Genomic DNA, 27,870 nt, shown 5'->3' on the forward strand with positions numbered 1-27,870 from the left:
CAGTGGTCTGGACACTTCGCCCGACACTGGTTTTGTCTCCCCTCCTAGCGTTGCTACGGAGGAGGGGGCTGCTTATAGCGTGGTGCTGAAGAGGCCGGCCAACGCCTTGGGCCTTGAGCTCCCTGTCGCGGCCGTGAGGACTAACCTCCTCACTGAGGTCCTTTAAACCGCAGTCAAGCTCGGCCTAGCCTCTGCTGCCTTTTAATGAGGCCTTATCAGATGTTCTTCTGGGCACTTGGTCCAAGCCCGCTACAGGTCAGCCTGTGGATACGAACGTGGCCAGAGGCCACCGCCCGGCTCCGGGCGACCCTTGCTTTCTGTCTACCCACCCCTCCCGAAGAGCCTGGTTATCCAGGCCTCTAATTCCCAGACCGCATTCCCGGAGGCTCCCCCCGATCGGGAATCCAAGAGGTATGAGCAATATGGGAAGAAAGTATTCTCCTCCCTGAGTTTAGGATTGTGGTCAGTCAACACCGCATGCCTCTTGGGCTGCTACGCCCACTCTCTGTGGGATACGGTCGTGGACGTGCTGCCAGAATATCCGGTGGAGGTCCGGGCTAAACTCTGCCAATCCCTTGTGGAGGGTCGAGATGCGGCGCGTTATTCCATCCGGTGTGGGCTGGACACTACTGACTCACTGGGCAGAGCGATGGCAACGACGGTGGCGATTCGTCGACACGCCTGGTTGAGGTCCGCCAACTTATCGGCTGATGTCCAAAACACACTTATGGACATGCCGTTCGATGGCCGTCGCCTCTTTGGCGACGAGGCAGACCATGCGCTTGAGCGCTTTAAGGACTCCAGGGCTACGGCCAAGTCCTTGGGCCTCTCGGCCCCGTGCCAGCAAACTGCTGCCTTTCGCTCCTTTTGTGGCCAAAGAAGGGGCGCCCCCACTCGTCCAGCCAGCCACAGGCTGCAGACTACCATCCAGCGCGGTGGTGGCGTGGAAACCACTGTGGTGGCGGTCAGGCACAACGGCGAGGCCAGTCCACAACTACCCCTGCAGCATCCGCCTCAAAACCCTCCTAGTCCGAGCTTTCAGGCCCATGTGACGCCAGTGGGGGGCAGGTTTCGCCGTCACCACCGGCGCACTGTCACATCGGACAGGTGGGTGCTGCAAATCGTCCGAAGGGGCTACCCCCTCCCCTTTGAGACGTCCCCTCCAGCCATGTCCCCTTAGTACTACCGCCTGTCGGGGGAGCACTTGAAACTTCTGCAGTAGGAAGTTACGGCCCTCTTGGCCAAGGGGGCCATCGAGCGCGTTCCTGGGCCAGAAGTAGGGTGTGGTTGTTACTCCCACTGCTTTCTGGTACCCAAGAAGGGCAAAGGGGGCCTACACCCTACCTTGGACCTACGAAACGTCAACGGCTTCCTCCGGAAGGAGAAGTTCAAGATGCTGACATTGGCTCAGGTCTTAGCTGCCCTAGACCCTGGAGACTGGATGGTAGCGTTGGACTTGCAGGACGCTTATTTTCACATCCCCGTCCTGCCGGCCCAGCGGCGTTACCTGCGGTTCACAGTAGGCCACAAGCACTTTCAGTTTATCGTGCTCCACTTCGCCTTACCAGCGCCCCACAGGTGTTCACGAAAGTGATGGCGGTGGTCGCAGCTCATCTGCACAGGTTAGGGGTTTCAGTCTTCCCCTACCTCGACAACTGGTTGTTGAAGGCGGGTTCGCCCCAGACAGTCATCAGCCACCTCCAGACTACGGCGGACCTCCTGCACCTGCTGGGGTTCTCCATCAATGTGCCAAAGTCACACCTGTGTCCCTCTCAGAAGCTCCTCTTCATCGGAGCAGTTCTAGACTCTGCGCAGTTTCGGGTTTATCCTCCCGAACAGCGGGTTCGGGATATTCAGGCTCTGATTCCTATCTTTCAGCCTTTATCCAGAGTCTGTCAGGTTGACGCTGCGGCTTCTGGGGCTGATGGCCTCCTGCATCCTTCTGGTGCATCACGCCCGGTGGCGAATGCGGGCTCCGCAGTGGGACCTGAAGTTTCAGTGGGCCCAGCAACTTGACATGGACAAGACCTGGTCGGCAACTTGTCTGACCATGTCTTCATCTCGGAGGGCACTGCAAGACAATTGAAGTGGTGGCTAACCGACCGCGATTGGGTCAGCGGCAGATCCCTCTCCCTACCCCACCCGGAGCACGTGGTTGTGACGGATGCGTCCCTCCAGGGCTGGGGGGGCCACATGGGAGAGGCGGAGATCCAAGGCCTCTGGTCGCCGGCGGAGTCCCAGCTCCACATCAACCTTCTGGAGCTGTGGGCGATCCGGTTTGCACTGAAGGCATTCCTCCCCTCTGTCCGGGGGAGTGTAGTGCAGGTGTTCACGAACAACACCTCCGCCATGTGGTACTGCAACAAACAGGACGGGGTGGGGTCGTGGACCCTAGGCCAGGAGGCTCTGCGCCTCTGGCAGTGGCTTGAACATCAGGGCGTGGCCCTGGTGGTTCAACACCTGGCAGGTTCCCTGAACGCCAGGGCGGACGAACTCAGCCGTCTGTGCATGATGGATCACGTATGGCGTCTGAACTCGGACGAGGCGCAAGGCCTCTTTCAGCAGTGGGGAGAGCCTTGGTTAGATCTATTCGCCACAGAAGAGAACGCGCAATGTCATTAGTTCTGCGCGTTGGAATTTCCAAGGCAGCACTCGCTCGGAGACACTATTCGTCACGAGTGGAGTTGCGGTCTGTTGTACGCCTTTCCGCCTATACCACTTCTGCCCAGAGTGCTGAAGAAGATCAGGCGCGACCGGGCCCAGGTTATCCTTGTGGCTCTGGACTGGGCACGAAGATATTGGTATCCAGAGCTACTTAGCATGTCTGTCGATCCCCCGATTCGTCTGTCTCTTCAGGAGGACCTTCTGTCGCAGCAGCAGGGCACGGTCCTCCACCCGAACCTGTCCAGTCTCCACCTCCATGCTTGGAGATTGAGCGGCGACAGTTGAGGCCATTTGACTTGCCTCCTGAAGTATGTAATGGAATTCTGGCAGCCAGGCGTCCCTCCACAAAGTCGGTATACGCCTGCAGGTGGAACAGATTTGTGGCATGGTGCACAGCAAAGGCTATGGATCCACTCTCTGCCCCCCTTTCTGAGGTTCCCCTCTTCATTCTTTCTCTTGCCCAGCAGGGCTCTGCTCTGGGCACTATCAAGGGCTACCTTTCTGCCCTTTCCGCCTTCTTAAGGCTACCTGATCAGCCTTCTTTGTTCAAGTCCCCGATTGTTAACAGATTCTTAAAGGGCATCACTCATATTTTCCCTCCTGTTCCTTTCGTGATGCCCCAGTGGGACTTGAACCTGGTTCTAACTTAGCTGATGTGCGCTCCCTTTGAGCCGCTTCATAACGGTCCTCTCAGTCTTCTTACACTTAAGACTGCTTTCCTGGTTGCCATCACCTCTGCCAGGAGAGTGAGTGAGCTCCAGGCTCTTTCCTCTAAACCTCCTTTCCTTTCTGTCCATCCGGACAAGGTTGTGTTACGGACGAAACCCTCTTTCCTGGCCAAGGTAGTCACAGCCTTCCACATCGGGTAGTCTATCACCTTGCCCACCTTCTTTCCACCTCCGCATCCCTCGAAAGAGGAAGAGAGGCTCCACCGTCTGGACCCAAAACGTGCGCTCTCTTACTATCTGGATAGCATACGCCAGTTCCGGGTGGATGACCAACTCTTTGTTATATTATGTTGTGTTAAAATTTACTTATTAAGCGCACGTACGCCCGTAGGCTTCATGGCGCTATCGGAGAAAAACATAACACTAGTAATTACTCTAACAGTAAGCCTGTTTAAAAAGCCAATTACTCTAACAGTAAGCCTGTTTAAAAAGCCAAGTCTTCAGAGAGCGTCTAAAAGTAAGAAGATCAGGGCTCTGTCTTATAGGCAGGGGGAGGGAATTCCAAAAGATGGCTGCAAGATGATCAAAACAGTTACCCCCCATCCGTTTTTTCTTAAAGGAAGGAACAACCAAAAAGCTTTTATGCGCAGAGCGAAGGTTTAAAGATGGATTGTACCTAGAAACAAGATTCCTAATAAATTTTGGACCAGTGTCCTGCAAGGCTTTGAAAATAATACATCCAGTTTTGAACTCAGTTCTTTGTTTTACAGGTAGCTTTGTTGGTTACGTGGGCGCTAAGAAAGGACGGGCGGTGCACAAGCGGACCATCTCTCGGTGGATCGTGTTGTGCATCCAGGCGTGCTACTCTTTGGCTAAAAAGGAACCTCCTGTTGGGCTGAGGGCCCATTCCACTCGGGCCACAGCGACTACTACGGTCCTGGGCCGAGGAGTCCCCTTGCAGGACATTTGTCAGGCAGCTACGTGGGCCTCGCTGCACACGTTCGCAAGACACTACTGCCTGGACAGCCAAGTCCGGAGGGATGGATTCTTTGGCTGTTCCGTCCTCCAGGACTTTCTGGTGTGATTATTGGTTCGCAGAACAAACACCGGGGTTGGTATTGCTGAGGTATCTATTCCAAGGTAAGGAATCTATCACTAACGTGTCTCTTTCAGATGCACAAGTTACTACTTCTGTAACGATATATCTGTAAGAGACATTAGTTAGTGATAGATTCCTTGCCGACCGACCCATCCTCCCCGTTCTGCGAACCGATATCTAGGGTTAAGGTCATCCCCTTTCAGGGCCCTAGTTTCATGGCACCAGTGTTGGTTTTTATCATGGCTCTGCGTTTCTGGCGCAGAAAAGCTGTGTACAAGAACTGATGTCAGCGCGCGGAGGCGGCGTCTAAGTACTCCGATGACATCATCACGGCGCCGACGACTGACCCGGAGCCACAGACGACGCCTACCGACGCGCATGGGTACTGCTACTCAAAAAATTTCCGGATCCAGTCTGACGCCTGGGGATATTCTAAGGTAAGGAATCTATCACTAACTAATGTCTCTTACAGATATATCGTTACACAAGTATAAACTTGTGCTTTACTTACCTTTTGGTAAATCTTTTTGGTGGATACTCTACCTGCAGGTTCCTCAACACCTTCCAGTTCTTTGGAATTAACTGTTTTTCATCTAAAAGCCCCCAAATTAAAGATTTGTGCACTGGCAAAAATTGGTTTTTGACCTCTGCGTCCCATGGCACGGATAGTGTCAAGAAAGAAACTAACATCAACTTGCCTCTTGGGTGGCGTTTATATGCAGGTCCAGCTGTCTGGGGCAGAGTGGAGTCAACAAAGAGCTGCACAATGCCCCTTACTGACGTGCACAGGCTAGGTTGAAAAACCTCCTACATCCAGTTTGGTGCTTGGGGAAATTATAAAGGTTGAGGGATCTACAGTTGAGTGTCCATCAGAAAGCGCGTTACCAAAGGTAAGTAACATGTTCTTTTTTTAACTCTGAAGAGACTTGATCTTATTGCGAACATGCTTATTGCATGATGTCTTTACACATGGTGTTCCTGCAGCTAAGTGGTGCAAGATATTTGCTATGCCTTGTTTCCTTTGCTTCAGGTAAAGTGTTACTAAATGCCTGTCTGTTTGTTTAACATTTTTCTGAAGGTTAGTGCTGTCAAGTAAACAGCAGCCCAGAGCTGCTGTTCATTGAGGGCCATATGTAAAGGTCAGGCAGACTATATATTGAGTATCCCTAGTCTAGTTGGAGGTGATCATTAATGTATTGAGAGAGATGAGACACATTTAAGATTTGTTTGCCAAACAAACTGACATTTGGTTACTGGTTGGAATTTGTTCGGTTCATCTGTGTCATCTTCTTGTTTTTGTTCAGGATGGAGTAACTTTTCCAACTTTCAGACACTGGGACTTTTCCTTTGATTAGGGAGAAATAGATCAATTGAGCCCAATAAGTGGAGATGTGTGTGGTGATTTCTTTAATTAAGGAAGGTGTGATTGTGTCCAAAAAGTGTGTCTTGCTAGCTATAGTCTGGGTAATTAAACAGTTATCGATTTCTCTGAACTCAGTCTAGAATGGGTTGGTCTTTGGGTTGGAAGAGTAAGTTTGACAGTCAGTTAAAGTATTAGAAATTGATTGTTCAATCTTTTTAATCTCATCTGCAAATAAGTTAGATAGCCCGTGGCATCTTTCCTCTCAGTTGTTGATGGCTTCTTTAGTTGTATGTCTGGTTTGTTTCTTTATAATTTCAAAGAATGTTCTCGGGCTGGTTCTTCCCTGTTCTAGTTGAGATCTGGAGAAGGACGTTTTTCCCTTAAAATCGCTCCTTTCGTAACTCATTTTCTTGTGAAATGTAGTCAAAATCTGTGTTGAGGGATTTTGTCTCCTTTCTCTTCCAAGTGATCTAAGCTGTCTTCTCTCTTCACTGGGTTCTTGTTCATACCACTGCAAAGACATTTTTATTTGCCTCCAGTTTCATGCATGCAAATGTATCCATTATAATGCCCACAGTTTCCTTGTAATGATTAATCCAGAAGGTTGCTGATTGCATCAGTCAGGGGTTGGAGTTGAGATCTTATTTCTGAGGCAAGCATATTGGGGCTGATATGTTTAGTGTCTTCAAACCATATTTTCTGACTTACACCTTGGTAAGGGATGTTTTGGAGGAGAGATAGGAAAGGATGAAGTAGTGGTTACACCAGTTGACAAATAGGATGGAGTCAATCAGTAAAACCCCTTCCTAAGCAAGTCGAAAGTTGAGTTAATTCTTTCGAATGGTTCGGCCTTCTGCAGAGGTTCGTTTGGTTGCGTGTGATAAAAGAGGTGTTCCAGGGAATTTAAAGTGTTACAGTAAAGGCTTCTTGTCTCTCAGAGTGTGGTAGACCGTGTGCATCTTAACGAGAATTTTTATTCTTGGAAACAGAGGAATACAATGTAATACAGAATTTTGCAATTATGGTTAAACTTGGGTCTCGTACTCACTGTGCAACAGGATTCAAGTAACACTCCAACGACCAGGCCAAAAGTAGTCTGAAACTAGTCTGGTGTTGCTTGTGTTGCCTTGCCTAGCAGTTTGAGATGGACTGTTCCCTTGAGCAGAGCCTGTACTTATTTGCATTAGGCAGCCCTCTGTCTATGGTGGCAATGTGGACGACAAATGATGGGCTGGAATGCGGCCCGACTGATATCAGTGGCTTGGCTCAATTCAAGGATTTAATTAATCACCTTATTTGTTGAGATTCTTATAAACAGGGCATGCTGTTAGATCATCAAGGGGTCGAGGCTTTAAAACCTGTTTTGAGTTGGCTTGTACTCATGTTTTATTTTGTTATCTACAGACCGATATAATTGATCACAGTTTTGCCGTTGAGTGGATGACCGATTTTGAAACCTTCCAAGATGCGCTGAACCAGGAGACAAGTTACGTCAGTAACCTGACTCGCTCGATGAGCTTGGTCCTGGATGAGTTTTACAGTTCACTCAGGGTAGGTTTTTACACTTTGCCTTCTGTCTGAAATCTCTGTGAAAGTGCAGGTAAGGTTTGGATAATAAATGGGTGCATCTCTTGAAGTTAATCATATTAAGGAATGTGGGATATGCCATACTTCATGTGACCAGACACCCATCTTATACTGGAATAACATGCAAAATATTCGTATATTAAGGTCTCACTATGAAAACACTGCTAATGGGACAACAATTCTAAAACGTTTCAGTTTTATGATTTTGATAAGCTATTTTAATGTATGCCAGACTCTTTGTTACACTAGTAGTTGGATCTCTGCCAATTTTGTGCCTAGCTTAATTTGATATACTTTTTTTTTTCAATAAGCCACAGCTCTTTTTATTTGAGCAGTATTGAATATGAACCCCTACTCTTAAAGTGTAAACTGAATTGTAGACTGTGATATATTATTTTATAAACATAATTATGAAGTGTAACTTGAGCAAATGGTTTTTCCCACTACATGTTCAGTGCTCACTCGCATGGGTCAAGTTTAGAAGTTGAAGGCCCATGCCCATAATGTCTAAAATGGCAAGTGAACAAGCAACTCTGAGAAGCGCTGCTATGCCATGCACATAGCAGATCTTTGGTATACAAGTGCTAAATAACAATATCTAATGCTCTCTACTGTTCCTACATTTGTTTTATGTTGAAAGTCATAATTTCTATATTTTGTGCCAAGTATTAGTCTGTTTTTCAAAATACTTTATCGTGTTTGTTTCAGTATCCCATATTTTATTTCTAGCTTCTCGTAATAGTGGATATTTGTAGTGGGGGTGTCTCAGCAGAGCAGATAACTCTTTCATTCGTAATATTCTGACTCTATTGTTGTCCCTGCCATTTAAAAAAAATTTATTGTAGGATAGTGAGGCCATGATATGTTCACCTCACAAATGGCAAATGTGTTTTGGATAGGGACTAGAATATTCAGGATTATTCTCACCCATAGCACCATTTGTGGAACTTGCAGAAAACGAGCTGGCATCTTCCAATGCGGTTCGCATATTTTTTGCTCACTTATCATCTGGCTTGTTAGAGTAAAAAAGAAAATGTTTATTGTGCACACTTTAATGGGATGTTTTGATACCAGGAATGGTGGCTCAGTGCACTAATGCAACCATTCCTGGTTCTGTTTTTGACTGCATTGTCACAGTGGGTCCAATCAGCTTTTCATCCTTCCAAGGTGACTGAACAATTTTTATAATTTTTGTGCTTTAATTTTTTATGGTCAAACTGTTCACTTACCTGCACTTTGCTTCTTACCACTTTTCCCTGGTCCACCGCGAGGCTAGCTCATTTGCGTGGAGGGAGGCAGGTCTTACTTCCGGTAAAGAGGGAGGTTAGCGCTCTAGTGGTACAACCCCCTCTATAAAACCGGATGCTAATCTCGCCACGAGCGGAAGTGTGCTGGCAGTGTGGCGTGATTGTGATGCTGTGAAGTCTGTCTTTTAACTTCAGTGACTGCACAATTTTTATGCTTTAATGTTTTATGGTCAAACTGTTCACTTACCTGCACTTTGCTTCTGACCCCTTCTCCCCAGTACACCGCGAGGCTGGCTCGGTTGCATGGAGGGAGGCTTGTCTCACTTCCGGTAAAGAGGGAGGTTAGCGCTCTAGTGGCACAACCCCCTCTATAAAACCGGATGCTAATCTTGTTGCGCAGCGGACACACGCAGCGGGCGCGCCAAAGGCAAGCCAGTCTGCGCCCGTCCACGAGTCGCCAGGAGCCAGGGACCCAGGCCAATTTGCGACAGACCATGGCCCCCCCACTGAGCTTGGTATACTCTATCAAAGAGTTGCTGGAGATGAGATCTAATCCCTGCCTCGCTGGTCGGTTTGACACCTGGACATCTCCGGAGGGCCCTTTCTCATGCCTAACTTGCTGGTTTCAGGGCACCTTTGACGAGAAAGTACTAACATATGGGGCCCCTCGTTATGCCTCTGCTAATATACCTGCTATTGCCGAACGTTTTAATTCAGGATTCCCCATAACCAATACAGGCAAACGTTCCAACAATTATCAGCTGGGGTGGAGAAGTCTACTGTGTAATGTAAAATCTCTTCCCAAGCATTCTACCGAGGTCTGGGATCTCCTCTCCACTGTGCAGCCTGATCTTGGGTTCCTGACCGAAACTTGGCTGAAGCCCCATTCCGTCCCCTCCATCACCCTTGCTTTGCCTAAGGGATTTAGGCTTGTTCGGATGGATAGACAATTAAAGGCGGGGGGTGTATTTGCCATAGTACATAGAGACAGCATCAAGGTCACCATATTAGAACAACGTAGTGACACGACCATGGAAGTTATGGTCTTTCGTATAGACCTCTCGTCCCAAATGAGCTGGAAGGGGGGCCCTAGTCTATCAACCCCCTGGCCCTCTAACTGAATTCTCTCTTCAACTCACTGAGTTAATCGCTCCTCATGTGATCGCGAGCAACAATTTTTTTACTGTTGGGCGACTTCAACATACATAGTGAGTGTACCTCTAATGTGGACGCAGGGACACTTCTGGCGGATCTAGCCCTATTGAGGTTAACCAAGCTTAACGAGGGCCTTGCGCATATAGCCGGCCACACTTTGGATATTATTTTCTCCAACTCTCCCAATGTTTCTTGTGAACCCCCACAGCTACTGCCATGGTCTGACCATGCGTCAATTGAATTTTCCATTCAGGCCCCAAGGAAGACAAATAGCCTTAGCCCTGCTACCCACCATCTTTGCAGGCAATGGAAGAGAGTCACCCTTCCAAGCCTCTTTTGTAGAGCCACTGATCTCGGTTTCAGACAACATAGAGGATGCCCTCGCCAAATACAATCTGACTGTTTCTAGTGCTATTGATCAGCTAGCACCACTGAAGTTTCTCCCCGTCATTTCCAAGCGCCCTCAGAAAGCCTGGTATTTCCCCCAATTTCGAGCTCAGAAACAAGTTTGCCGGAAGCATGAAAAAAGATTGCGTTTTACCCATGATGAGAAAGACAGAGATCGGTTTTATGCCACTCTGACCATGCGTCAATTGAATTTTCCATTCAGGCCCCAAGGAAGACAAATAGCCTTAGCCCTGCTACCCACCATCTTTGCAGGCAATGGAAGAGAGTCACCCTTCCAAGCCTCTTTTGTAGAGCCACTGATCTCGGTTTCAGACAACATAGAGGATGCCCTCGCCAAATACAATCTGACTGTTTCTAGTGCTATTGATCAGCTAGCACCACTGAAGTTTCTCCCCGTCATTTCCAAGCGCCCTCAGAAAGCCAGGTATTTCCCCCAATTTCGAGCTCAGAAACAAGTTTGCCGGAAGCATGAAAAAAGATTGCGTTTTACCCATGATGAGAAAGACAGAGATCGGTTTTATGCCACTCTGGCGGATTACCATGGGAAAATTAGGGCGGCATGCAAAGCTCACGTAACACTGCAACTGGATCAGGCTCATAATGACTCCAAAGTGTTATATTGCATTCTCCAGTTCTTTACTAACCCTAAAGCTTGTGAGAACTCAGTAGTTCCTACACAAAGATTGTGTAATGACATCGGAACTTATTTTACACAGAAAATAGAACTCATTTATGATAAAATAGTTTTGTCAGGGACCGTTCTACAACTACTACTCCTCCTGATGTGCCTGCGCAGATATCTACTCAATTACTGGAAAATGTCCCCCCGGTTACACAGGTAGTCACTGAACTGCATTGTAAAATCAGGCTCCCCTCTGGACGCCATCCCGGCCAAGATCACCACTTCCCTTGCCTGTCAACTGTCCCCTTCCATTGTGCATCTTTGCAATCTCTCCCTGAAAGAGGGCCTTGTTCGTTTAGAATGGAAAGCAGCACAGGTCATGCCTATCCGCAAGAACATCAAGGCCCGCCGACTGAGCTTTCTAATCTCTGCCCCATCTATCTCCTCCCTTTCCAGAGCAAGTTATTGGAGAAACATATAAACAAACATCTCTCCAAACATGTCACGCCTGGACTCCTCTCTGTCAGGCTTTTGGCCTAAATACAGCACAGAATAAACCCTACTAGTGGTCACCGATAACAGGAAAACTCTAGATAGGGGCCATTCCACGATTCTGGTGCTGTTGGACCTATCCCCCACGTTCGACACTGTATCCCACCAGATACTGCTCAGGAGACTGGAGGAGATTGGACTCGGAGACTCTGCTCTTCAGTGGCTGACGAGTTTTCTATCTTCTTGTTCGCAGGTCGTTAACCATGGCCCATATCGTTTAGCATCAACAGCACTGACCAAGGGAGTACCTCAGGGCTCCTGCCTGAGCCCGACTTTGTTTAATATCTATGTGGCTCCCTTGGCCAACCTGTTAAGGATGTGTGGATTTATTCCCATCTCCTATGCTGACGATACTCAGCTGCTTTTCCCTTTCGAAAAGTTTACTCCATCAGTGCAGGAGACCTTCTCATCCTTTATGAGAACTATTTCACAATGGATGAGGAGCAATTTCCCTCAGTGCAATGTGGGAAAGACTGAGCTCATGCTTTTCGGTGAGGCCCAATTATTATGGACCCCTAACTGGTGGCCAAATGATCAGGGCACCCCCCCAACTCCGAAAACCTGTGTCAAAAATCTCGGCGTCCGCCTTGAACAGGCCCTTACTTTGAAGGAGCACGCTGCCCAGACAACCGGCTCCTGTTTTCATACGCTGGGTTTGCTGCGCCTGATCCTCAATGTCCCTCCCAGGACTGCTTCCTGCCCCCTGCTATATCAGCTCCACTGGCTCCCGATACGGGCGCAAGTGAAGTTCAAGGTTTTCTGCATTATACATAAGGCCCTGTCCAACTTCGGTCCTACCTATCTTGCCGACAAATCCATTCGTTATACACCTCGGAGGTCACTCCGTTCAGGATCCAAATCCCTACTTGAGGTACCCAGAATCAAAAGGGCTAGACTGGGCGGGAAGTCTCTATCTTATCTGGGCCCTCGCTATTGGAATATGCTTCCTTTTCAACTGAGTGCACGGGTCAACTCCATTTCAGGAAACAGATCAGGACTTCTCTCTTCTGTTTTTGATTTGCAGCAGATAGTCCTCCATATACCGCCAGCTCAAGCGCAGAGATACCCCTTCGTGGGTCGATTCTGGCGCTTTACAAATGAATAAATAAAAGGTCCATAAAATGAATATCATGGAAATGTTTAACGATAAGCATGCTTTATCTGTTACTAGTACAAAGAGACTCCCTTGGGGGCGAACATGCGGTCTACTAATAAACCGGTTTTGTTATTTTAATGAACACTTCAAATAACTGCACCATCAGCACCTAGTAGCAGTCTCAGAAGAGAGTTTGACTTTCAGACACAGTTGTAATACCCCAGTTATCCAGTATTGGATTTTTCATAGATTCACATGCTTGAATCATTCCATATCATTGAAGCAGTATGTAAAACCATAATAGGCTATAATGGCACTAGTTGTTTAGTTAAATATCCTGTTGATGTCCTTTTTAAAAAAGGCTAAACTTGAAAACTAGGACCAATCCGGTTTTGGCACCCTCTAGAACACTCCTAAGACAGACTGAGTCCCTCAGATTTTCTCCGCACGTTGTTTTGAAAGGAGTCTTCCTGAGCTCTGCTCAGTTTTCCTGAGAAAACCTCTAAACCTTACTACTGCTACAATGTCTGACAGAAAAGGCCTTTTCTGTCACTACAAAATCTGTGGAAAGAAAAAGGTACTTGGGGATAGCACTTAAAGATTGCCTCTACTGCCTGCGCCCCCACCATGAGGTAGAATAGTGCAAGATCTATCACACTTTCTCCTCAAAATCTTTGAGGGACAAGGAAAGGAGGCTACTCTTGTGCTTTAGAAAGCCAAAACTCTGAGAATATTTTCTGAGGATGACAGTGACAAATTGTCTAGGTCTGATAAGGGAGCTCGGTCCCATGAAGGAACTTCTGAGGAGACCAGAAAATCTTTGAAGACTCATCATTAGGCTAAGGACTCAATGAAAAAGGAGAAGCAAAAACAATTCTCCTCAGAGACAGCCTCATCATAGCCATCTACACCTTCTAAAAGAGATAGAGACCGCCCTCAAACCTTCTACTCCAACCTGTCGACAAGGCATAAATCCTCTGTCAAATCCCTGTCAAAGGCACCACCACTGTTGACGCTAACCCCATCGATGGTCCCGTCGACGAGGTCTACTACGACGGCCAGACAAGATACTTTCTGATGACGACGACACCTTCAACGAGGATTAAGATTGCAAAAATATCCAGGACAATATGTCCTGAGGTTACTTTACCTAGTAAGGTCTCACTTTAGCCTCCCAGCCACTTACCTTGAGGAATCTGATAATGACGGCCTCTTTGGACCATCTCGCAGCCCTTCGGAGCTCCATGTTAAATGCCAGTATGAGGATGACTATTTTAATGATGATCAACATTATTATCCTCTAGGACATTATGAACCCTTTGGATATTAGCCTGGTCCTCCAACTAGGCAGGATAATATACAAGTGCCCAGATCCTTAGTTCAGGATCTTCAGACTATGCTCATTGACTATATGATACGTTTTCCACGCCCTCCTGAGGAGCAGTGGCGTAACATAGGCCCCCACAGCCCATCAGGAGCGGGCTGCCCCCTGAGCACAGTACTGTGGTCTGAGGCCTCTTGATTAAGTCTGGAGGGGGGCCTATCTGCACTTTTCAGGGGGGCCCCCTCAAGTTTTGTTACTCCATGGCTGAGGAGCAACCAGGGGCACTATCACCACACACAGTGACACTCGTATTCCAGCACCTTTCCCTCTGCCCGCCTCTCCTAGAATGACACCCGCTTCCCATATAGCAGCACCTCAGAGAGACGATCCTTCGTCATCTGATAACGACAGGGAGGAAGGTGATATTTCTGAGCCTCAACCTCCGTTAGATGACTGGGATGACTGTCATTCCCACAGACCTCGGAGGATTCCATTACCTCATGGAAAGAGTGGCAACCAGATAACAACTCCCTATATCTGTTAAACAGTCCAACTGTTTCTTCTATGATTTTGAGGAAGAAGGGCACTTCAATGACCTACAATAATGCTTGCTATTCTAATTAAGGCATGTGAATCTATGAAATATCCAATACTGGATAAGAAAGTAAGTGATTGCGGTTATCCAGTATTGGTATCTTTAATAGATTTACACGTGACCCACCCTCCTCCTCCTAGAGACTCCCCTTAAAGCTAGGGTTTTTCCCACTTGTGCTTGAAAATCTGAGGGACTCTGCCTCACTTGGGATTGTTCTAGAGGGTGCTGTCACCTGATAGGTCATAGTTTCAAGTTTGGACCTTTTTTTTAAAAAAAATGACATAGTTAGGCTATTAAACTGAAGGCCTAGTGCAATATAGCCAATGATGGTTTTACATACTGCTTGATTATGGTACAGTGGCACTCCCACTTCGACGAAGGGGAATTATTCCAGCATGTGAATCTATGAAAGACCAGTTCTGGATAACTGCGGTTACAGGTGAGTAACTTATTTTCAATATTATAAACCTCTGTTAAAAATAAAACCCAACATCTCGGGAAACCTAAAGTATAGTTAATATTTAATGCAAAATAGCAGGCAGCATTGGAAAAGATCAAAGGCAATTGTCTTTTCAACTGACCAGGGCTTTCACTGGAAAATGACAAGTCAATTTAGCTTAATTATGAGAGAAACAACTAATTAGCAGGTGGCAGGTTATTCTCCCAGAGGAAGCACAGGGCATCCTTGAGGAGAAGATATCATTCATGCACACAATACATCTTTAATTATTCTCCTAAAATTCCACTTTTCCTTACCAAGTTTGAAAACGACAATGCACTTTTAGGAAATGTTCAAAAGTACAACCCTAAGTTCTTTGGTTTCCGGGCCACCTGAAGGTTTAGATAGTCAAGAAAGATATTCATATTGGAGCAAAACGGTTGACGACATTCTGGGGTATGTATGTGACTGCTAACACACGATTACATGGACTATGTGAAAATGATTCAGGCAAGATTTACATTATCACACCCCAATACATTTTCTACCTACCATACCCAGTGTGTATTGAAACCGAAACCTTGACCCCTAAAATCAAGCTGTCCCAGAAAAAGACTACATTGTCCCTTCCTCGAGCAGAAAGAGAGACTGTGCTCTGACTTGCTCATTACTGGCTCAACATGAGTACCTTATCCAATGCTGCTATTTTTACAAAGACCTGGACATGTCAGTGGAACAGAGTAAAACAGGGAGTAGGAGAGGGTAAAACAGAAGTATAGGGGGTGACTGGAGAGAGGCACCCTGCCATGCAAAGTTTTCTCACCAATAATTTCACTTCAAAAGTTAGTGATATTATCAATGATGTCATAGAAGATAGCATGGGTGATGTAATATGTGGGGTAATTAGCAGGGCATGGTGAGAGCGCGAGTTATAGCTTACATAGGGCACAAGTTCTAGTTACTTGAGATAACTAGAAATGCTGAATTTCTATGGTTTTGTGTGTGTAAAATCTGAATTGAGCGATAACGTCCCTGTAATCTTTGTTTATTATCAGTAAATTTCTCAATCTATTTCCTAACTATAATCTTTGTTTTTTTTGTTTGTTGTGAATTTCACAGTTCTTAGTTTATATAAATTATACTACGATTTACCCCATAAGTTCAGTTTACTAAAATGTTTTCTCAAGTTTTTAAATAAATTGTATTCACACATTTATTCTTATTATATATTAAGTAAGGTAACTTATGTAGTTTTTCTATAAATGCCATGCACTTGGTCTTTAATTTTTCAAACTAATTTATTTTATGTATTCGCGGATCTGTCACCAATCCTCAAACGAATAAGGGGTCTGCCCGTTATATTGCACACATTCAATACTAAAACAACAACTCATGTAATGCAAACATATGCTATTGCAATTTCTATAAGTGTATTACTGTTGGTGTGTGGGTGTGTGAATAACTATGGTTGTGTTAGTGGCTGGATGGGTGTCTTGAGTGGGTGTGCTAGTGGTCGTTTTGGTGTGTATGTAGGTGCGCGAGTGGCTGTGTGGATGTGTGAGTGGTTTTGTGGGTCTGTGAGTGAATGAGTGTCAGTAGGTGTGTGGGTCTGTGAGTGGATGTATGGGTTATTTTTTTTTAATGGGGTCTGGATCCATTAGAATCCACAGAGATTTATGAGGATCCACTAGAACCCACAGAGATTTATGAGGATCCACAGATCCTCGCGTGCTAAAACAATTTTTTTTGGACAATTTCTTGCCTATGAGGGGTCCCCCGCCACACCCTTCCATTAGTCCCGTGTGGTCAGAGTACCTCTACCCTGACTCCCATCTATCATTTTTACATTTTATTTTCCCCCCTGGGAACTGTGTCCCAATGCACAAAATGATGGTCGCAACTTTCCTCTTAAGTGGCAGCCAGTCAATCACAGCATTTCTCTGGGCGCATGGATCTGCCAGATCTGCGGAGGATCCGTGACAGATCCGCGTCTCATACATAAATATTTTAACTTCAATAACTCCAAAAATACTGAACATATTTACACCATATTACAAAAACACTCTTTCTGGGCCAATGTCTAGCTTTCTTCCAAATGTGGTGTAATTACATTCAGCGGTTCGGGCTGTAGTCGTGTCTAAAATCCGTATGTGAAAATGCTTGGGGGAAATGTGTTTTCGGACCCCCTCCTTTTTTCTTGGCCGCCGCCTGACTGATCACCCTGGAACTTTCCATACAGCAGCTGAACTGACTGGCCAACTAGTTTGGAAAACACCAAACTCTTTCCACACAGCAGTGATGTAGCTAGACATGAAGTTAGTACCTCTGTCTGACAAGACCTTCTTATGGAACCCAACTCAGTAATTTATTCCGAGGAGTGCCCTGGCCACCACAGGAGCTGTAGTGGATCTAAGGGGATTAGTCTCTGGATATCTAGTGGCATGGTCCACCACCACTAAGATAAAACTATGTCCAGATGGTGTTGGGGTTTTTAAGGGACTTATAATGTCTATCCCTACCCTCTCAAGGAGAACCTCAGCCACTGGTAGTGGGATTAAGGGGGCCTTTGCAGTGTGACCAGACTTACCACTGGCTTGGCAGGTGACACAGGAACAACAAAACTCCCTGGGGTGTTCAGACGTGTGGGACCAGTGAAAGTGAGGGACAAGCCTGTCCCAAGTCTTGCTTTGTCCTAGATGTCCTGCAAGAGGAATGTTGTGTACCAGGATCAATAGGAAACCCCTGAACTTCTGAGGTATGACTAACCGCCTGGTGGCACAAGGCTTGGGGTCTCTACTCTAGGAATACAGAAGCCCACCTTCCCAATAAGTCCTATGGGACCCACTGACATTCCCTGTTTCCTCAGCAGCTGCTTGCTGTCTGAGTTGTTCTAGTGAGGGGCAGGTCTTCTGCTCCAGACTCAAGTCTTCACTGGAAGGTCCTCCTGCCCCAGAACCTCTGCCTTGTCAGCCCCACGCTCCTCTGGGACAGTTCATTTGCAGGTTCTGAGATCATCTCCCTCAGGAGACTGATTCCCACTGGGAGTCTGGGAGGAGGCTACATTTTTACCCTTCCTGCTCCTTCTCCTGGGAGCTGGCTGCTCCATTTTTTTCAGGATCCATGCTCCCTCAGTGCCCAACTCGGCCTGAGCCCTAATGGCAGAAAAGCCACTGGCTTAAATTCCCATAATCTCTGCATAAGTCCTGAACTCCACTTCAGACCAGTCTGAAGTTTTTTAATCATAACCAGTAGACTATCCACAGGTAGGTCTGGGGATACCACAACTCTCTCTGGACCAGTTACCCCTCCCCAGATGAGATTGACATCTGCTATGGAATGATCCGACGAAATTGCATCTGCTCAAGATACACAAGTTTCTCTGTTGTTACCATAGTAACACTGGCCCCTGTAAGCTACAGCTTCCTGAGCAGTGACAAGAGCATGTTTTCTGTATTTGCCCAAGTTAATCAGGCTTACATTAAGGTTGGCAAGGTCGGTGCCACCATCACAGACTAGAACAGCCTGAGTGGGTGTCCTGACTAGGCCAGAACCCATTTCAGTACCCACGGTTAACCTAGCTAAATTCTGTGGGGCACTGCTACCACCAGGGCTATTGCTAGGGGCACTAGGAGGTGCAGTAGTATTATTATTATTATTATTAGTAGTATGGGTGATAGACTTGAAGTAACTGGCAGGATTGGGACCCACCCCCAGCGTAAGACGTTTGGGGACCTTCATAAGACTCTTTTTTCGCTTTAGATTTCTACCCAACTTTTTCTTGGGCCTTAGAAGAACCTTGCTTCTTCTGTTCACCACCTCCATGAGACTTCTGTTTCACCCTGGTGCGGACCTACTTATCTGGCTTTTTTTCACAATTCTTGGGGAAAGGCCAGAACTCAATCCACCAGGTACTGGTGCAGTTGCTGATATTGACAGTTATTAAGGATGTGCTCCCGCACAAGTAAATTGTACAGTCCTTCATAATCATGCACATTACGTCCATGAAGCCAGCCTTCCAGAGCCTTAATAGCACTATCTACAAAATCTACCCAGTCTTGAGTGTGTGTCTTCTGTGTCTCTCTAAACGTAACCCTTTATTGCTCAGTGGTTAATCCAAACCCATCTGAGGGCACTCTTTAAGAGTTTGTAATTGTGCACATCTTCCTTTGAAGTCAAGTTTGTCTCGACCTTTAGTAGAGCCACAGGATAGCTGCCCACTGCCCCTTAGGAACCTTCTGAACTTTACAGTTCCTCTCTATAAGCAGTGATCCCCTTATGAATGTCATCACCCTCCTGATAACGAGGGACTATCCTGCTCTGGTTCCTAGTGTCAAGGGAATGTTATCTAACTCTAGGTTACTACTTCTGCCACCATAGGTTTCTAATCCCAAATTCTTCAGAGCCCTCTGAACTTCTAGGTTTCCTTATCTAGGGCCAACAGTTCTTTCTTGATTCTGAGTTTGGCCTTCTCACGTTTGAGAAGGTGGTATTCCCTTTCTAAAGAATCTTCACTCTTGCTAGAGATGGAGGTCCCTATGGAAGTGACCGAGGAGGTTGTATTAACTGAGTGGGACCTGGACCTCTCCTGAACTCTTTGTACCCTCCCAGGAGGAATAAAGGTGGCCTTAACTCTAGGGCCTCCCTCTGTGTCTCTAGAACGATTCCCTGGGGAATTAGTTTTCCTGTAAGGGTCTTCAGACTCCTGGATATGCTCAGAAGCAGAGTCATGGGTGTTGGGCACCCCTTGCTCATTTTCTGAAGCATCACCACCTATACCCAAGTTATCCTGCCCTTCTGACCTATCAGGAGTTTGAAGGTCATCTTGCAGGAGCATCTCCAAGAGCTGCTCTTTGTTAGGGTTGCTCGCTGTCTTAGGTTTCCTAAAGGCTGTCAGGGTCCAGAGTTCCTGTAAGTTAACACCAATGTACTTGATTGAGCCCCACTGGACTCACAAACCTGAGACATTTTACCAGGTGCAGTGTGGTGTAATGCCCCTACCTACCCCACTGAACTAAACTTCCAAAGATTGGAGAAAGGGTTGGGCTACGACCCTTGACAGCCAATGCAGACAGTTAAGTAGAACTTATTGGATAAAAGTATTATTATGTGCCTAGCTAGTGGTGATTGTTCATATAACCAGATGCGTCGCCCCGCTGCTCAAATGGAAAATTAAAATTATAATAACGTACCATGCAGTCAGTGGCTCGCAGAGCAGGGCTCACCAGCCAGATCAGGGACAGGAGTGGTTTACACTCCTTAAGTGCGCAAGACTGCTTGGCCGGCCCTCGGGCTGGCCAGACAGCCAAGCGCACTTTGCAACTTTCCCCTACCAGGCTTGCTTTACATAGCCTGGTAAGGAACATGCAACTCCTCCCATTCCCCGTCTGAGCGCCGATCCATGGGGCTCAGACCAATCTCAATGCTGCATTGCTGCGTTTTGAGCAGAGAGTGGAAGGAGAGGTCGGAGGAAAGAGACGGTGGCCGCCCAGTTAAGTGTGTGTGTTTTTTTAAAAAAAAAATTCTGCATCCACCCTACCCACGTTTATCCCTACCCCCACCCCCTTACTCTTGTCTGGTAGCAGCCGTTAAGTGGTAAAAAAGTGCAGTCTTTAATCCCAACCGCTGTACACCAGTGTAGGGGGTGGCTTAATATATGGTGCACCCTCTTAGGATTGATGCATCTTGCACTAATCCAGGCAACACTTTTGGTGATTTTAATGGTCTTTGTTAACCATGGAAAGCTCTCCAAGTGGTAGCTGTGGAGAGCAGCCTTCAGGCTTATCTTGAAGGAGTGGAAAGCAGCTTGTTTTACCACATTTAATCAATGGTGTAGATTTGATGAAAAAGAACCACACAGCGTTCATAAAAACAAGACCATTTTATTATGTAACACAATCACTAACATTTTGGTATATCTCCTAACTGGAGATATCAACAATGCTTCAAAATAATTAAGTAGCACAAATATACACTGGTCTCCAGGGGGAAACCAAGCCATGTACTAAGAATGTGGAATGCGAACTGGAAATAAGAACGATACTTGGACCACAAAAGTCAGAGGAGCTGGAAACATAATGAACCACCCAAGGTAAGTTCAGAGGAACCCCACAGAAGCGGAGTGTAACACAGCTGAATGCCCTGTGGGAGTCAATGGAAAAGGCGTGTTGCAGTTTTAAAGAAGGACCCTTCCCAGACGACCTTGAAGAAACCCTTTGGAAGACGGAAGGTTGGAGATCCACCCCACCGGTGGCTGCCCCAGGAACCAGATTACCTGCACTGGGGAAGCCAGGTGCATACAGGTGAATTGACGTTGGAACCTACCGTAGACGACAGTGGAAGACTGATGAAGGTGCCTCTGGAGAAGCCTGTGAAGAAGTCACGTGGAATCCAAGAATGGATTCTTGAAGAGGAATACCTGTAAGCAGGGGGGCCAGAGTCTTCGCCACTTGGAGGTGACCAGGCGGCATGGAAGCACAATGCCCAATGATTATGGAAGGTTCCGGATTAGATTAGATTAGATTAAGTTTTTATAGAGCGCGATAGTTACCCGCAGGCGTCCTAGCGCTAGTGGATGGCATGAGTGTATAGGGAAAGGAACTACTTTTATCTATTGAACAAGAACGTCTTCAGCTTTTTCCGAAAGGAGAGGAGGTTGGGCTCAGAACGAAGTGGTATGGGGAGGGAGTTCTGGCCGAATTTACAGAGAAGGTTCGACCTCCACACCTCGCTCTTTGGAACCTTGGGTTGTTTACTCGGAAGGCATGCATCGATCTAAGTTGTCGAGTAGGATTATATGGATTGATAAGGGTGTGATTTAGAGCTGCGCCTTTCCTCCAAAAGGCGCGATGAGCAATGCATAAGCTTTTAAACTCGATTCTTGCCTTGATAGGTAGCCAGTGGAGATTAGTTTTTAGTTCTGCTTCCACCGACTGACGACGGGAAATTCCTAAAAGGGTACGGGCAGCGTAATTCTGAATTACTTGGAGTTTATTGAGGGTTGATTTGGGTGCTCCCAGATAAAGGGCGTTCCCGAAATCCAGACGGGACAGAATTAGCCCTTGATCCATGATTTGTTTTGCTTTTGGAGGGAGGAGTGGAAGGATCTTGCGGATAAGTATGACAATACCCAGGCAAGTGGCAGAGAGTTTGACCGCTTGTTGGCTTAATGTGAGTGACTTATCCATCCAGATTCCCAGGCTTTTGATGGAGTCCTTGGGTTCGGGCGCAGAGCCTAATGAGGGTGGCCAAATGGAGTCTATAGATTTTGTTGGAGAGTTACCCAATATCATTAGCTCCGTTTTATCTCCGTTTAATTTCAAATATGACTGGGACATCCAGGTGCCAATAGCTTCCATGCAGCCCTTTAGGTCACTTGGCTGGGATGATGGATGATTCAGTGTTACCACCAGCTGGGTATCGTCTGCGTACGATACAATTTGGACACCAAAAGGGCGGATGATCTCAGCAAGGGGACGCATGTAAATGTAATTTGCTGGACGATGTCACACTTCCCTCACAGACTCGGAAAGATCGGTCTGATAAGAAGGAATGAATCCAAGCCTTTACCCTTGAACCAATTCCGAGATCTGAAATCCTCTGAAGAAGGATGTCATGATTTACGGTGTCGAAGGCGGCACTGAGGTCCAACAAAATTATAGCTGCAGTGCCGCCGGAGTCCGCAATCATTCTGGCTCCCTCTGTCACAGCCAAGAGCGCTGTTTCGATCCCATGCATGGGTCGAAACCCAGTTTGCGATATGTCCAATAAGTTGTTACTTTCTAGAAAATCTGTAAGAATGGTGTTTACGAATTTCTCTGCGATCTTACTTATCCATGGCAGTAAGGAAATTGGACGATAGTTTCCAGGGTTTAACTGGTCTAAATTGTTTTTTTTTTTAAAGGGCTCTTACCGTTGCTTGTTTCCACCTTGGTGGGACAATGCCTGAGGATAGGGAGGCATTGATTAAGTGAGAAATTGTAGGCAAGATGGAAGAAGTGACAGACCGCAAGGACTGTGCTGGGGCTCGGTCATCCGGGGATCCGGATTTCACCTGGAGCATGATGGATTCAAGCAATGTGGGTTCTAATGGTGGAAAAGCCTCCAAGGCGACCGGAAGAGGTGAGGCTGTGTCTGATGATCCAGTAAGAATAGATGGGACCTGAGGGAAAGATGCATAGATTGTGGCTATTTTGCTATGAAGGTATTCTGCCTGTTCGTTGCAGCGGGTTTGGGCGTTAAGGGGGTCTGGAGGTTTATCCAGGATTTTTAGGAGGGATTTAGCTATTCGGTAGATTTCTTTTGGTTGTGATGCCGCTGCATTTATTTTGTTGTCATAGTAGATGGATTGCGCGGTTTTGATGTTGGTTTTATAGAGTTTTATAGCCAATCGATAAGCCTCTTTATTTGATGCTGAATAATCAAGGCGCCATTTCCTTTCCAATTTCCTGCATTCCCTTTTCATATCATGGATATTCTGAGTATACCACGGTGCATTTCTTGGTTTATGTTTCAATTTAAGGTTTGTGATTGGGAGGATACAGTCCAAGGAATGAGAGATCCACTTATTAAAGTTATCATTGCTGACTATAGGGTCGGCGTTGCATGTAGGAGTGGAGGTTTCAAGAATAGTAGCCCATTGTGTGTGGTTGAGCTTTGACCATTTACGGTCTCTTTGGGATATCAGGGGAGGGGCGATGTATAAAAGTTGCGGTGACCAGGTAAATGGGATCAAAAAATGATCAGACCAAGGGAGAGGGATGGGAGGGTTAACTTTGAACTGTGTACAGTTACTAAATATGGGATCTAGGAGATGTCCCCTGGAATGGGTGGGTTTATCAACTCGCTGGGAGAGTCCTATAGCCTCTAGGCATTTTAGTAGTTCCTTGGCAGCAGGGTCCGAAGGATCATCCAAATGGACATTTAGATCCCCCAACAAAGTGTAGTTTGGGAGACTATAGACTCCATTAATTATGGAGGAGGGGAGGCTGTTAATAAAGTTTCCTGAGCTGCCAGGGGGACGATATATGAGAGTCCCTGAAAAGGTACATGTGGGGGACAGATCTAGTGAGAAAGATAAGTTTTCGCAACTAGGCAAATGATTAGGAGTACTGCGACATCTATAGCAGTCTTTATATATAATCGCAATGCCTCCACCTTTCCCAATTGGGCGATCTACACGATGTATCTGATACCCTGTGGGGAGTGTTTGTATAATATCCGGGTCCGAGTCTGTATGGAGCCATGTTTCCGTAAGAAACAATGCATCAGGTTCCCTCTCAGATAGAAGAAAACAGATCTCCATGGAGTGTTTAGGAAGGGACCTGCAATTTACAAGGAGCATATGGTACTTGGGTGCACAGGTGAGAGAGGAGGGCCGGAAGGTGCAGTGTTGACATGAGAAATGTTTTTGTGCGGGGTTCCAAGAGTTAAGACAGGAAGGAGCAACTTGGGCTCGCATTTGCCGTAATGTGGTGGAGTTGTAGACAAGGCTGGGTTTTTGGCCAGGGGTTGGGGCCCCTGGTCCCGGCCCGTCACGGACGGGTGCAGATGGGCTTGCCTTTGGCGCGCCGCCGGCGCTCCCGCTGCGCCCGTCCGCTGCGCCGTCGGAAGATAGTGGCCATTTATGACCAAGTAGAGATGGAGGGGCGAGAGCCAGCCAACAGCTAGATCCATCAAAGACATTTATAAAGCACACTACTCACCCGGAGGGTCTCAAGGCGCATGGGGGGGGGGGGTGCCGCTGCTGCTCGAACAGCCAGGTCTTGAGCTTCTTCCTGAAGGAGAGGTGGTCTTGGGTCAGGCACAGGTCGGTCGGGAGGGAGTTCCAGGTCTTGGCGGCCAGGTAGGAGAAGGACCTTCCTCCTGTTGTCGCTCTTCGGATGCGGGAGACGGCGGCGAGGGCGTGGCTGGTTGATCGGAGATGGCGTTTGGGAGCGTAGAAGTTGAGGCGGTTGTTGAGGAGCTAGAGCGCTGCTCTTCCGTACCCCCCAAGATGGCGTCCACCCAAGATGGCGTCCACCCCTGGAGTCCACCCCTCTCTCGTCGCAGCCCTGAATCGGCTGTGCAGGGAGTAGGGAGCCAAAGTGCTACTTTTAAGTAATCTAAAAAAGCACTAACGATCTCTGCATACGTTATGCTCAAATGTCGTTTTTAGTTTAAAAATGAAGCAAATATCGTGACAATACATTTTTAAAAACAGAGCGAGCAATGCAGTAAAGCAACCCCCGGCTTCCGCCTCAGGGGTGATACAACTCACACGTCCACCAGATAGGCAATCAATGTTCCACGTGGCTTAAATACTTTCTCTGGGCGGGAGCCAGCCAACAGCTAGAGCACTGCTCTTCCGTACCCCCCAAGATGGCGTCCACCCCTCTCTCGTCGCAGCCCTGAATCGGCTGTGCAGGGAGTAGGGAGCCAAAGTGCTACTTTTAAGTAATCTAAAAAAGCACTAACGATCTCTGCATGCGTTATGCTCAAATGTCGTTTTTAGTTTAAAAATGAAGCACATATTGTGACAATAAATTTTTTAAAACAGAGCGAGCAATGCAGTAAAGCAACCCCCGGCTTCCGCCTCAGGGGTGATACAACTCACACGTCCACCAGATAGGCAATCAATGTTCCACCTGGCTTAAATACTTTCTCGGGGCGGGAGCCAGCCAACAGCTAGAGCGCTGCTCTTCCGTACCCCCCAAGATGGCGTCCACCCCTCTCTCGTCGCAGCCCTGAATCGGCTGTGCAGGGAGTAGGGAGCCAAAGTGCTACTTTTAAGTAATCTAAAAAAGCACTAACGATCTCTGCATACGTTATGCTCAAATGTCGTTTTTTGTTTAAAAATGAAGCAAATATCGTGACAATAAATTTTTAAAAACAGAGCGAGCAATGCAGTAAAGCAACCCCCGGCTTCCGGAGTCAAGACGTTACCTTGTTGCTGCAGCTATGAGGACTAGGTGGCACTGAGGAAGACCAGGAGCAGTGCACGAGCTGTCCCACATCGGATGTTGGTGTATAGGTGGTTGGTGTCCGGCGGGAGCACCAACAAGCCTTGGTAGCCGCAACTGGAATGGAAAGCGAAAATATGCAAACGTTTGGACCAGCAAGGTCCAAGGAACTCACCAAGTGCATGAGTCAGAGCAGGCCCGAGCAAGCAGGGGAGCCTATGAAGCAAAGGAAGGCCCTCGAAAGGACCCTCAGCCCGATGGCACAGGAGTTGAAATAGGACCTCGAGCAGCTCCTCAAAGATGGAGCCCACTAGTGCAGAGGATGCAATGAGGATGCCTCTCTTTGGGGGATGAGGTGCAGGAGGCTGGAGCTTCATGTACCCCGAAGATCTTGGCAGTGCAGAGCGAACAAGCCTTGGCAACAGCAAGTAATTGTGGTTCGGAGGGGTTTGGTCCCAGCAGCTCCAACGAGGGATAAAGAAGAGAGGTCAGGCTTCTAGGGAGCTACAGAACCTCCACCTGTGTTGCTGGGCCTCAGGAAGTCCGTAGGATAACGGGAGCAGCAGACCAGTCCGCTTTGTTGCTGTCCTTTCAGATAAAGGGGAGGGACTCCTTCACGCCAAGGGAGATTGCGTTGGATGTCCTTGATGCCCACAGGCCTTCTGGAGAACCTGCATGAAACACAGACGATGCAGAAGACTTGAACAGCCTGACTAGAAGCAGCAGGAGGCTTCCTTGACGTAGTCTTGGTTCCAGTTGAAATCCAACGAAAGTCCAAGTGTCCAGAAGGTCGAAGAGTGTCTTGTTTTTAAAGGTGAGTCTTGCTCCATAACGAATCTGAGCATCCACCCACAGGGGAGCCCTTAAGTACTGTAGGGAAAGGGTTGGAACAACTTGGGTGGGTCCCTCCCAGAGGAAGAAATGGACGGAGGGGAGGATACTCTCCTGCCTTTGTCCAGTTTTGTGCTAAAGTGGGAGCCAAGGGTTCTTGAACTGACTGAAACCGAAATATGCAAGAAGGGCACTAAATGTGCTCTTCAAAGCAGTCCGGTGGTGCTGGAAAGCGCCCCACCCCAGCACAATGCACTAAGTTCTGTCTGGGAGGTGGTCACACCTCCCTGTGACAGGAAAAATAATGTTCTACCTTCGCCTGCTCGAGCTCAGCTCATCAGCAGGACAGAATTGGGTCTGTGGTCAGCACTAGCTTGCTGGCAGACCCTGTAAGGCTGTTACCGGGAGTGCAGGGGATCCCTTAAGGAGCCCCCCAGTACATGGGATCATACTTCCAGCACCGTAATTGTTGGTGGGGGAATGATTCCAACATGTTTAATACCAATCAAGACCAGTTTTGGTGCAGCCATTATATAGTTAGACATCTCGTAATGACTGATGTCCACTATATATCTTTAAATGGCTGACCACACTTACTAAGCCAGGAGAATAAACTCCGGGATTTGTAGGTGTGTCCTGCCCATGAAGACGCACACTCATACTTGCAACCAAGCACCCTGTCCTCAGGACTGAAGGGTCTTACCATAGGGGTGACTTATAGGTTTTAAGTGCAGTGACCTTAGATATAGGTAAAATTATATCTGTTGTGAGGGGTGCCAGCACCTTCTCACACAGGTTGCGATGGCAGGCCTGTAGTTCGAGTTTAAGTGGACTCCCATGGGTGTTACAATTCATGCTGCAGCACACGGGAGACCCCTGGTGTTCCTATGCCCTGGTTACCTCAGGACCATATACTAGGGTCTTATAAGGGTTCACCGGTTGCCAATTAGGAATATACTAAAGTACTTACCAAAGCCAATTTAGGAGAGTTGCTGGGGTCTTGATTAGCAGGATCCCAGCAGATTATAGTCAAAACACACTGACACTAGGCAAAAAGTGGGGGTAACCATGGAAGCAGATCCGAGTTTCCTACATGTCTGCATTAAACTTATTCTTGCTTTTCCTCTGTTCTTAGCTGAACACGGAATATTGCCACTTTACACGTCCTGCTTAGCTTACTAAATAAGAACTATGTGGAGCTTTGTTTATTGTAAGAGCCTCCTTCCCATGCCTATTCTATGTCAAAAATGCACCGGAGCCGTCTAAACATCCTTTCTTGTTTT

At 47.2% G+C, this 27,870-nt stretch overlaps 1 protein-coding gene across 1 annotated transcript in view; it reads left to right on the forward strand.

Annotated features, from left to right (window-relative positions):
• GPN1 (GPN-loop GTPase 1) overlaps positions 1–27,870 on the forward strand; it is a 117,131-nt gene that overhangs the window by 48,380 nt on the left and 40,881 nt on the right. The window contains exon 9 of the mRNA XM_086928181.1: positions 7,199–7,345. Within this exon, the coding sequence (XP_086784307.1) occupies positions 7,199–7,345 (147 nt within the window). The remainder of the gene's footprint in view (positions 1–7,198; positions 7,346–27,870) is intronic.

This window comes from Lissotriton vulgaris, chromosome 6, assembly GCF_964263255.1.
Source record: "Lissotriton vulgaris chromosome 6, aLisVul1.2, whole genome shotgun sequence".
Classification (NCBI taxonomy): domain Eukaryota; kingdom Metazoa; phylum Chordata; class Amphibia; order Caudata; family Salamandridae; genus Lissotriton; species Lissotriton vulgaris.